Below are 12,833 nucleotides of genomic sequence, written 5' to 3'. Positions count from 1 at the left end.
GGCTGGAGTCTTGGAGGAGGAGGTAGAACCCTTGAGTGGTTCCTGCAGAAAAGAAAACCACCTGGGGCATCCCCACAGCCCAGGAGGAGGAACAGTTGCTCTGGCGACTCATGTCCAGTGCAGGGAGAAGAGCCATCAATATGGGACTGCCCTCAGGTGGACTCTAGGTATACCCTTGCTTCTGTCTCAGAGGCATGGCAGGACAGCCCGGACCAGAAGGGATATGTGGTTCAGGTTGGGGATTTCTGTTTTGTAGGGGTCATCAACTTGGCCTCTAGCCAGACCTTTGCCCATGAATGATTTCTGAATCCAGCAGACATCCCAGTAAATGAATATATTTATGTGTCATGTATTCATGAAGATACCTAACCATACCCATAACAGAGCGGAGCTTGACCATCAGGGCACAGGAAGTTAACATGACAGCTGCAATGGGCAGCCATTTCACTTACCCAGTGGCAGTGGGATGAGACTGGGGCTCAATGGCCAAATTAATGCGATTAGCTTAAAAAGTCGATAGAAGCCAGGCTGACCCCAATTCCACTGAGCCAGAGCTGGGGGAAATGTTTCCACTTTCAAACCCTGAACTGTTTGGATCTCAACCCAGATCATGCTGAGAGCAGCAGTGGGTCAGGCAGCATGCCCGCTCAAGCCAAAGGAAATGCTCAGGAAAAGGGATTGGGGTTCAATGAAATCTGGACTACCCTCCAGGGAATTCAAGGAGTCAAGATCCCCCAGAAGCTCTGGGTGGACTGGATCAGGTGGGGAGAGGCCTAGAATTAACTTGTGATCAAATGGAGGACCCAGTATATGCCCCTCTTTATGGCTGAATGGATCAGACCAATGGAGTTATAGGAGATGAAAGCATAACAGCCCAGGACCCACATTTTGCATTACAGGGGGTCCTCATGATGAGAATAAGCAAAGACAAGGCCACAGAGACCTGGCAGTTCCAACTATTAGTGCTGAAGCAGTACTGCACCGGGTTTTGAAACTAGCCCATGATGTACTATGGAAAAGATCCAGGATACATTGCTGACAAGGGTTTTCTGGCCTGGTGTATACTAAGAAATCAAGGATTATTGTGCATACTGCCCTGAATGCCAGCTGGTCATCCCCTGCCTCCCACTGGTACCTACTCTATTGCTTGGCTTACCCTTTGAGTAGATCAGAGTGGACTTGGTGGGACCACTGGAACTCAGCTCAAGAGGGTTCAAGTTCATCCTGATCTTTGTCAACTATGCCATCCACTATCCCGAGGCTGTGGCAATCCACTTGGCTTTAGCATAACTGTGGCCTCTGAATCAATACAGATATTTTCTCAGATGGACATTCTCTCAGAGGTTTTGACTGATTAGGGAATGGTCTTCATGTCGAATTACTGTAAGAAGTTTTGTGTTTACTGAAGGTCCATTTTGGAAACAACGTCAGTGTACCATCCCCAAACAGATGGATTAGTTGAAAGATTTAACTGGAAACTGAAGGGGATGTTGAGAAAATTTGTCTAATTTGTCCTGGAAAAGCCTTAGAATTGCAACCAGTTATTACTATAAATATTGCTTGCCATTGAAAGGTTCCACAATCCTCCACAGTCTTTTGACCCTTTGAATTATTGTATGGGAGGCAGCCCTGGTGCATGCTAAATCTCTTACAAGAATCCTATAAAGCCCAGGGGTCAAGAACACCACAGAACATAGTCCAATATGTCCTGAAGCTACAGAAAAGATTAGACCAGGTCGGTCCCTTTGCAAAAGGAAAAAAAACCTCAGGGCTGCAACAAAGGTGTAATAAAACTGCCCATCTCCACATTTATCAGTCAGGGGATAGAGTGTTACTACTTCTCCCCTCTCCCCAAGAGTAAGTTGCTAAGTGGCAATGCCCTTTTGAGGTCCTGCTGAAAGTAGACAAGTTAAATTATGAAGTCTGCCTAGTAGGCAAATGGTAGGGTTCACAGATACATCACATCAACCTGTTAAAGTCCTGGAGGGCCTGAGAAGCCTGTATGGTCTGTACATGTTTGCTTGGAGCTGGTCTGGGTATTCTAGATCCCTCACCAGATCTTATGGCTGGCTTCATCCTGGGGGAGACTTTGACCCCAACTATGTTGATCGAACACCAGATAATATTCAAGCTGGGCTTTGTAATTCAGAAGGGTTACTCAAGAATTCCAGCACAGCTAAGGGAAATGGTAAAACAGGAGATTAAAAAGAAGCTGGACCTAGGGGTGACTGAGAAATCTGCCAGTGAATGGAGATGCCCAATTTTTTTGGTGCCAAAACCTAGTAACACTGTCCAGTTTTCTATCGATTTCCATAAAGTCAATGCAGTTTTGAAGTGTGATGCATATCCTATGCCCAGAATAAATGAAATGATGGAAATAATAGGCAATGCAAACTACATAAGCACACTGGATTTAACAAAAAGGTATTGGCAAATATCTCTGGACCCAGTGTTCCAAGAAATCACAGTCTTTGCAACACCCAGGGGACTCTACCCTTTTGAACTCTAATTTTTGGTCTCCACAGAGCCCCTGTAACCTTCCAGTCTAGTAGATAAAATATTTCACCCACACCAGGTATATGTGGCTGCCTATCTGGACAATGTATTTTTATCTGGGCAATGGATATTTACCAACATGTGGGTGGAACACCTCTAGCAGGTGAGAAAAGTGCTATGATCAAGACAAGCAATTGACTTCATGGCAACCCCTACTAAATATCACCTGGGATGCATGGAAACTAGATATCTAGGATATATACTGAACAATGGCAAGATCAGGTCACTAATGGACAAAGTAAAGGCCTTGATGGAATCTCGTGTCAGCAACCAAATAGGTGAAGTTATGTCTAGGGTTAACAAGCTACTATTGGTAATTCATTCCACAATTTGCTGCCATCATGACCCCACTAACTGAAGGGATCACATCAAAGGATCCAGTGGTCATCTAAGTGTGAGGTAGCATTTGGTATAGTAAAATGGCTACTAGGGAGCGTGTTGGTCCTATGCAGCCTGCACTTAACAAAGAAATTCATATTACAGATGGATCCATTGGAGCAAGGCTTGGGGGCTGTTCTCTCCCAGGAGTTTAAAGATGGAGAACACACCATCCTATATCTCAGCAGGGAGCTCCTCCCTGGGAGCAAAAATATACTATGATAGAAAAGGATTCTCTAGCAATTAAATGGGCAGTTTAGGCCCTCTATTATTACCTTCTAGGAGCCTGAATTCTTCTGGTCACTGACTATGCCCCTTTAACGGGGCTTAATGCTATGTGGAAGGCCAACCCCAGTTTGACAAGATGGTATTCGTCCCTGCAGCCTTTTGATTTTTCATTACAGCACCACCCTGAGACTGTACATGCAAATGCAAAGTTCTTCTTCCAAGGGAAGGGCGAGGGGGGTGGGAGGGGGAGAATTAAAACATGGAAGAATGTATCATAGGCTCCATTCCTGGGGGGGGGCGGAGGCGGTATGTAACAAGGTGCATGGCTCAGGGGCTGGAGCCCAACTGCAGGATGTTAGAGGGTCATAGCCTGCCTGCCTGCCTAAGAGCACTAGGACAGCTGACAAGGATGATTGCCTGGCCCTAGAGCAAGTTAAAAGTTCCCAGAGAGTTGATGTTGGGGAGGAGGGAAATGAGAAGAAAGGCAATGGTGCAGCACTGTGGTGAAGCCCTTACCATGGATAGATGAGGCAGAGGGGAATTTTGTTGATGTTTTGTTATTCTGTTTAGTTTGAGGTAAGAAAAGGGGAAGGCTGGCTCGTGGACTTAGCTAAAAGAGGAACAACCAGGTATGATTGTATATAATCATTTTAAATTATATAAAGTTATAAATTGTATAAAGCATTACCATTTATAATGTTAAAAATTATAAAGTCTTATAATGATAAGTTATACAATTAAGGAACCTGGGCTCTTGTGACATTAATTCAGCTACTTTGCATGCTTTTAATACTTTGTACCTTTTCTTCTTTGTTAAATGTAAACCTTACCATATTGTCATTGGGTATTAGGGCAAATGATAGTATATACAATATATAGAATCTGGCATTAGGCTGATATTTATAACTTTGAGTTTTTTGACTTTTCACATTCTGGATTTTCAAGCTTTTTAAAAGCCTAGCTGTTTGCATGATCTTAAAAAGGTGTTACTAATAATACTAGCATAAAGGTTCTTTAAGGATGGAGTAGGTGCTACTTTGTTTTAGCCTTATATTCCTTTACAGTCTGTTTTGAAAGTACTTCCCGTGTTATATACTAACATCAGGAATGCTTCACGTTGCATTTATTATACTGGTTGTGATAATACTAGGCACTGTATAAATTAAACCACCTTAATTTGTTAGTGCAAGGTTTCTAAAATATAATATGAATCCAGGATGGTTTGGATTTTCATTTAGGACCTTATTCTTAAAGTGCCATTCAAGTCAATAAAGAAAGCATTACACTGGATTTGGTGAGCTTTGTATAAAAATAATTTGTGATCAAACCCAAATTATTTTCAAGAATAAAATAAAACTGTTAGTTTTCAGGTTAAATTACAATATACAATACACTTTCATAATGTTAAGAGAAAGAGAGGATGGCAAAAGGAAAAAAAAGCAAAAGAGGAAAGGTGATTGGGATGAAGGCTGGCCAAATGGATAATTTGAAAGGAACTGAACACCTGCCTTATCTGAACTGTTAATCTGAAAAATATGTTGGAAATTCTTAAGGCAGGTGGCACTAATTCATGTAGTCGAGGCATGTGCATTTATCAATAGTGGATGCTTCATGCGGGGGTCACAAAAAGTAAGTAATATTTTTTCCTTCAGTTCAGCAGTTTTGTGGTATCTGTATTTTTTACAAAAAAATCTGTATTAGGATATCCTCATGTATTTGCTCTCATATGTAAGTTGCAAGTGATAAGAAAATTGCCTCCAACATATTTAAAATGGAAAAGAAGGGAAAAAATATCAATGTTATCAAACTGTTTTCAGGAGAAAGCTGAACTCCTGAATGACTACTTTGCTTCGGTATTTCACTGAGCCAAGGAGAAAATCATGCCAGGTAGGGTACAGAATGGGCATAGTAGGAATGACTGCCTTCCTTCTATTGCTGTAGAACTGGTGCATGATCAATTAAAAAAAAAAAATAGTCATATATAAGTTAGCAGGACCGGATGGACTTCATCTGAGAGTGCTGAAGGTGCTGGCTGAAGTAATTGCGAAACCTCTGGCTAAACTTTTCCAAAACTCGTGGTGCTCTGGAGAGATCCCTGAGGACTGGAAGATGGCCAATGTTGTGCCCATCTCCAAGAAGGGGAGGAAAAAGGACTTAGGTAACTGTAAGAAAATTAACCTAACTTCTATCCCAGGGAAAATCCTGGAAAAAAATCATTAAGGAGTCTAAGTGCGATAAGCTTGCAGAAGGTAGGATCCTGAATGACAGCCAGCATGGCTTCGTCATGGGCAGGTCTTGTCTTACCAACCTCATTTTCTTCTATGGCCAGGTAACTCACCACCTGGATAAGAGAGAGGAGGTTGACACTGTACACCTTAACTACCAAAAGGCCTTTTATCTGGTATCCCATGATGTCCTCATGAGAAAATTGGAGGATTGCAGGCTTAACTGTGTGACAGTTAGGTGGGTAGGAAGCTGGATGCGGGGTAGGACCCAGAAAGTTCTAATGAACAGATCTGCATCATCCTGGTGGGAAGTGGCCAGTGGTATTCCTCAGGGGTTCTGCTTGGTTCACTGCTTTTCAACATCTTTATCAATGATTTGGATGTGGGGATGAAGAGCTCACTGGCCAAGTTCTTAGATGACACCAAGTTGGGCGGATGACACCAAGTTGGGCAGATGACACGTAGATGACACCAAGTTGGGTGGATCGGAATCAGAGAAAATTCAGCATTGAGAAATGTAAAGTGCTCCACCTGGGGATGAACAATCCCCTACACACCTACAGGTTTTGCGGTGACAAATTGACTAGCACCATGAATGAAAGGCGCCTAGGGGTAATAATAGACCACAGTATGAGTATGAGATGGCAGTGTGATGCTGTAGCCAGCAGAGAAAAATAATGCTCTGGCATGCATCAATCAATGCATCTCCAGCAAAATCAAGGAAGTGATTTTTCCACTTTACTCAGCATTGATGAGACCAGAGCTGGAATACTGCGTCCAGTTCTGGGCACCACACTTTAACAAGGACATGAAAAAGCTTGAGAGAGTCCAGAGAAGAGCCACCCGTATGATCAGAGACTTGCACAGCAAGTCATAAGAGGAAAGGCTGAAGGATGAACCTGAAAAAAAAAGAGAAGGCTGAGACAGGACTTGGCAGCAGCTTACTGTTACATCAGGGGAATACATCAATAGGTCAGCAAACAATTGTTCACCAGTGCACCCTTGGGGAAAAACAGGATTAATGGCCACAAATACCTGAAAGACCATTTCTGGTTCAACATTAGGAAAAACTTCTTCACAGTTAGGGTGTCCAGACTGTGGAATAAGCTCCCTCCAGAGGTGGTGCAATCACCTACCCTGGAAATCTTCAAGAGAAGACTGGATGGTCATCTTGCTGGGGTCATCTGACCCCCAGCTGTATTTCCTGCCTAGTGCAGGCAGGGCTGGACCTGATGATCTTCCAAGGTCCTTTCCAGCCTTACAATCTATAAAATTTGAAAATGCAAATTAAGCATTTTCTAGCTAAAAACTGAAACTAAGTATAAAATATTTTTATATTTCTTCCTATAACCTATTTTATTTAAGCACATTAAAAATAGACTTGCTGAGTTCAACAATTTTTACAGCGAAGTCATTAGGCAAATCATTGTCATTAAGCAAAAGTCATTAGGCAAATGACAACCAACGGGTTGTCATTCTTTGCAAATGTCAGAAAAGACAGCTAGTAGGTTGTCACAAGGAGGTATGACAGGAATAGAAGTACTTACGTAAATGAAACTCCAAGTTTGTATGAGGGCCTGTAGACAATGAACTTGAATCTCTCCAAACATTGATTAATTAGTTAAGCACGCTTTAATATACTTAGGAAATAAGTTAATATTTTACTGAGCTTTACAGGTGGGTAAACTGGAAAAAGTCACTTCACTTCTGCCACAACATTCAGTGATCACTAGTGATCTTTTCCAGTAATCTTAAACATTTTAGCTTCGTTGCCATTCTTGGAACCAAAGTAAATAAAAGTGCTCTAGCTTCCTGATTACTTGTGAAAGTGTTGTCAAAGTGAATAGAAGCAATACTGCGGTATGTTGTCCTGCTTCGCTAAACTGTATCCTAGTGGCCTAGTCATGTCTCAGTCCTTTTGGAATATCTTCTTGAAACTTTTTTCTGTTATGGAAAATGGGAGTTAGATGCCTTGATACATTTAGTATCAGGCCTACAGTTCCTTTAAAAGCCAAAGAGGGATTTTTTTCTTCTCCTTTTTTGTGGGATGGAAAGGATTCTATATCTATTGGATACCTCCTGAATCTTCCAGAATAAGAAGGCTCACTGACCCTTGAAGATTTAAATTAACTTTCTTCCCAGGTCCTTTAAAAAAAAATGGGCCTCATGACATTTTTTCTATATAAAATGTCATGGGTTTTTTTTTTCTATGGACATTTTTCTCTTGCATACCTGAAATGGGAAATTCAATAGCTGAATCCAGCTCTGTTCTAATTCAGAAGCTTTTTAACATACAGATGTTAAAAAGTAAAACATACATAAAAGCTGCCAAAGGCAACTTAAAGTTTAGGTGTCAAAAAGTAACATAATAAACATATTTGCTCTGACATTCAAGACCAAAATGAGGAGTTACCACTTTAGTTGCCAAATCTCCTAGTTATTTTGCAGTGTCATTCATAAATAACTGCAAGTTAACACAGGAACTTCTTCCCTAAGGGAATGTCTGGACTTTCAGGCTGCTTTGGCAGAAGGTGCTTGTTCTGGGCAAAGAGTATTTATAGGCCAACAATCCAATATCCAACTATATGAATAGGATGAATGGCAGTTCTGCTGTACCTGTAGTTCCTACTCTGTATCTATGAAAGACATTGTAATACCAACACAAAGAAGGCATTGATTAATATGGTGGCTGTATCAGTTATATTGTTCAGTGTTTTCAATATAATAATGGATTTTTTTTTCAATTTATGTTTAGACCTACTGCTTTCAATAGGACTATTTGCAGGGTATGATACTCAGGGTGTACACAGACATGGCAACTGTAGACATCAAAAGACACCCATGTAAGCTGCTGTGATGCATCAGTCACCTCTGTAGGTGCAATTTTTGTTTCATTCGGTGTCAAAAGTTAGCACAAGTTAGCTAACTTGCACTGCTACATGATCATGCAACTGTCACAGTTACAAAATAACAGCTTCTGCACTGTTCTGAGTAGCAGTTCCCCCTCCCCTTTTAAATCACGTTTGTCCATACCCTCAGTGGGTTATATTGGCTGCTGGACATAGCTCCATTGACTTCAGTGTAACTATTCATTTTAGCTAGGAGAATATAGCAAAAGAAAGAAATTTAGTAGAATTTGAGTGATTTACTTTAAGTGAAAAATTCAAGATAAGCATGAATGGCTTATTAGGGGGTTCCTATTTAGAAATCAGCCTGTTACTCAGAGCACAGTATCACTTAAAAATAGTGGTGCCCAAACTTTTTGCCCTGAAGGCTGGATGGGGAATATCAGATCCATCTGCTAGGTGGCCCAACCCTGATGCATCTTCTGGGTGGCAGGGATGGGGAGCAGCCCAGTCCCAACCCAGATGCATGGGGTAGAGAAACCCCAATCCTGATGTGAAGGGAGAGGGTGGGGCGGCAGCCCAGCTCTGATCTGGACATGCAGGGCAAGGTGGAACAGAGCAACCCTGATTTGGACCGTTGAGGATTGGGGGCAGTGGGATGGAATGGTCCTAATCCAGACATGCTAGAGGGTGGTGGAGAGCAGCCCAGGGTTGGGTGAGTAAGGTGGAGTAGCTCTATCTAGATGTGTGAAGCAGGCAGGGAGCAGCTCAGGCCTGATGCCACTGTGCAGCAATGGTCCAGGCAAGCAGGGTTGCCAGCCCTGTAGGATTGCCCTGAAGTTTACAGGACTTAGATATAAATCTCCTAGAGACTGCTGAGAGTCACACAGGAGATAAATGATAGGGAATTCATTAACATAAAAGTTAAATGTTTAATCCAATCTATACAATAGTCCAGTCATTTTTTACAAGTAATGGTAATGTGCATTTGCCTTCTGGACAAAGTCTATGCTACGGCATTATGTCATGTGATGAAACAGAGTTCATAGTTGGCAACCGTATGGACAAGGCTGGATAGCGACACACAGACCTTCCCCACTCCCCAGCTGCCAATTTTTTTACAACCCATGGGGATCTCCATGGACCAGATCTGGCCCATGAGCTGGAGGTTGAGCACCCCTGCTTTACAATAACAAATGCTTGTCTTTTTTTATAAATGTCCAGATGTTGACTATGTGTCTGCTACCTTAACAGGCAAATGGTGAGTATTTTTTCTTTGCCTGTGTCTAATCTGTGTAGTCACAAGCAAAGTTACTCAGCATGTCAAGACATGAAAATTTGAGAGCTTTGGATTGGGGAGTGGGGTACATAGATTTTTATTAGTGTTAACTAAACCTGTTCAATCATGTGAAAAAGAGTGTCAGGAAAATGGAAGCATGAAAGTCACTTTTTTCATCCTACAAAGAATCTTTTCCCAAAGTGTGCTTATTTCATTTTAGAGAAAATCAGACAGGATGGAATCACATTACCTGCTACCCACAACTAACCATGCACAGTCCCCAGAATGCCCAGACAATCTAAAGTAATGCCAAACAGATGGTGTTTCTGGGAATGGTTTTGCAACATCTAACCACAATCTGCATTTCTACCATGCCAACATCACTCCAAGAAGTATCGTTTTAAATGGACCAGTCCTGGGACTGCAGTAAGAAACTTTCCAATGCCCTCTAGATTTTGGATCTACCACCAAATGTTTTAAGATTCTCTTTGACAGAACTATGAGAAAACCAGGTAAAATTATGTCAGGGGTTGGTCTGAGAACAATATACATGTTGCTCCCATTAATGTCTGAATACCAGAATAAAACAGCAGTAACTCCACTGCAGTTGGTGAAGTCATAGGGATATGAAACCAGCATGAGAAGAGATCTAGGTCCAGGACATTTAATATATATATTTTTTTTACTATCTGCTGCCTGCTTTTGTGCTTGAGTTGGAGGGAGAGGAAACTTATGGTGCTACAGTAATTAATGAAAATGGGTAAGGGCTGTATTTTGTCCTTTAGCCAGCAGAAGAACACAGACAATAAGAAAATACATTAGGGAACTCAAGCGATAAACTCACCTGGGTACAGTTGCTTTGTTGGGGCACTGAGTTGTGCATTTTTTGAAACTCTGTAAGCGACATCTGATCCTTTTGAATCCCTTCTATTTGTGCAAAATCCTGCTGTTCTCGATACTCCTTCTGGTGAATTGTGAAATTCTAATGCTTTTAGCACATCAACTGGTTCAGCTGAAAAAGTAGGGGAAAAGTACAACAGAAAGTTATTCACATTTCCACTTTAATTCAGCAGTCTTTAAAAAGCAAATTAATTTCATTGCAAAATGCCTGCACTTCATTTAAGCATAGCAATAGTGATATCATATTTTGATTTATTGCAGGCAGTTCCTAGACTAGGAAATTTTTTTTTTCTCATCAAATAAGTAGGAACTCATTATTTCCTTTGTCGGATAGTTAAGATCATATTTTTTATCAGCTCAATCATGCATTATTGAGATCTATTATTCCATCAATATAGCAAAACCTAAGAGAGTGGCAGTCACAACACACATTCCCATAAGAAATTAATTTTCATACATGGAATTGTTTTAAAGAGCTTTTCATGTATGTCATCCATACTCAGCTACCAAACATGATTTTCTCTGACCTATAGCACTGAAACATGTTCTGACCACCTGGGACCAAATGTGCAGACTCCTATCCAGAGATCGGAAGTGAAGGAGTTAATTTCACCCCAGATCTGTCTAACTGTCTGTGCTGTCTGGATAGATTTACATGGATGGAGCCATTGTCCTCCTGACCACACTAGAAAAGAGATGTGCTGGGGTTTTAGTCCAACAGTAAGAATCAGGAGGAGTTACCTCCAGAAAGAAGGCTAGAGGCGGTCAACTGATTAAGTAGATTTTTTTCCCCCTGGAATTTGGCTGGACTGATCCATATTTCAGATCTTTACTTGGGATTTTGGCTGAAAGATGTCCTGTGGTAAGTGTCTGGCTCTTAAAAAAGCAAGGATATTCTTTCTTTGTTAACTTTTTTACTCTTCTAGAGCTGATTCAGCACCTGGTAGGTACATGACCTCTTGCTCCAACAGCCTGCTCTACCACCTCAAATTCTGTCATTAATCCTTCTGAAACTATTGCTGTTGATAATTACTTCACAGGTATGAAAATGATGAAATACTGATTTCAGATTTTGTATCAGGCATTCCAAGATGACAGGGAAAACATCTTCGCTGTTGTCAAACATGTGGAAACCATGCCAGATAGGTCAGGAAAAGGACTTCATAAGTAAAGCCTTTAATCATTTCTAGGTAAAGGTCCGAATGCTCATTTATTACTGTGTTGCAAAAGTGCATAGGAGACCTATAAGGGGCCAGGAGCCCAGTGTGTCGCACACTGTACACAGAGCAAGACAACAATACCTGCCTCAAAGACCTTACATGCTACATAATCTAAAATAAGGAAGGCAAATTTGTCAGCCATATCTGGCCCATAGAGGCAAGTCATCTGGCCAGTGAGGCTTCTAGTGGACTGGCCAACCCACCCCTGCAGGCTGGATTCAGCCCACAGGTCTTGTTGCTTGAGCTGCTGGAGCCACTGTGTCAATGCAGCTCCTGAACCCCAACAGTTAACACTGCTACCATTCAGCCTCCTCCCGCTCTGGCCTGATGCTAAATTGACAGTTTTTAACTTCCACTCACAACTAAAATCAGCAGCAGCGGGAAAGGGGAGAGCATGTGACAGTTGCATTTAACTGCCCAGCTTCCAGAGCTGCACCAACACAGTGGCTCCAAAGCCAGTGATAAATGTTCTCACTACTGCTTACAGGTCTTCTGGCCAAATTCATATCTGGATCATAGGCCAAATTAGTTTGACACCCTGGTCTTAAAACTTAAATACATTCATAAATCAAACCTAGGTTGTAATTGTTCTGTGACAGCTGGCTCACATGAAATTATTTTAGAATCTAAATCCAGATCCTAGGCAAGTGTCAACATAACAAAAACCACTCTTGCAATCTTCACTCTTTGGCACTCCCACTTACTATCACAGTAGGGCCAAGTATTGAATGGCAAAGAATGAACTATTTTTCCTGCAGTAGAGGAAGTGGGGTGAAGTCCCTTACATTACACTGCCCCTGCTGAATCTTTCTAGGTGAAAGTAGGACAGGGAATCTGGCACTCTTCATGAGACTTGAATCACTCAACTGAAAAAAGTCCTGGAAACAGATCTTTTTAATGATCATTTTAACTCTGAGACCAATCTTTGCAGTAGCAAATCTATTCCTCCTTTTTTAAAAGACTGTGTTTTCAGATTAAATGACTTTCCACTGTAAAAGCTGAGCAAACCAAATTTCAACAGAAATGTAACTGCTGAAAATGTTCCTGTTCATGAAGTGTCAACAGATGGCAATTTTTATTCATTTGCTCTCTATTGACCATTCATTTCCTCAGGTCATTTATGTAATTACAAGCCTGAAAATCACTATTTGCAAATATTCTTCTATTTGAGTGAATGATTGCCCAGAGAAAATAAAAGTTT

General features: G+C 41.4%; 1 protein-coding gene across 5 annotated transcripts in view; it reads right to left on the bottom strand.

The window, feature by feature from the left end:
* Positions 1–12,833, bottom strand: part of COL11A1 (collagen type XI alpha 1 chain) — a 260,479-nt gene that overhangs the window by 228,156 nt on the left and 19,490 nt on the right. For all 5 annotated transcript variants that reach the window (XM_059728451.1, XM_059728453.1, XM_059728452.1 and 2 more), the window contains exon 2: positions 10,357–10,524. In XM_059728451.1, the coding sequence (XP_059584434.1) occupies positions 10,357–10,524 (168 nt within the window). The remainder of the gene's footprint in view (positions 1–10,356; positions 10,525–12,833) is intronic.

The sequence above is a fragment of the Alligator mississippiensis genome, chromosome 5, assembly GCF_030867095.1.
Source record: "Alligator mississippiensis isolate rAllMis1 chromosome 5, rAllMis1, whole genome shotgun sequence".
NCBI lineage: Eukaryota > Metazoa > Chordata > Crocodylia > Alligatoridae > Alligator > Alligator mississippiensis.
Note: the sequence above shows the minus strand (reverse complement) of the source record. Positions and strands in the feature narration are given on the sequence as shown.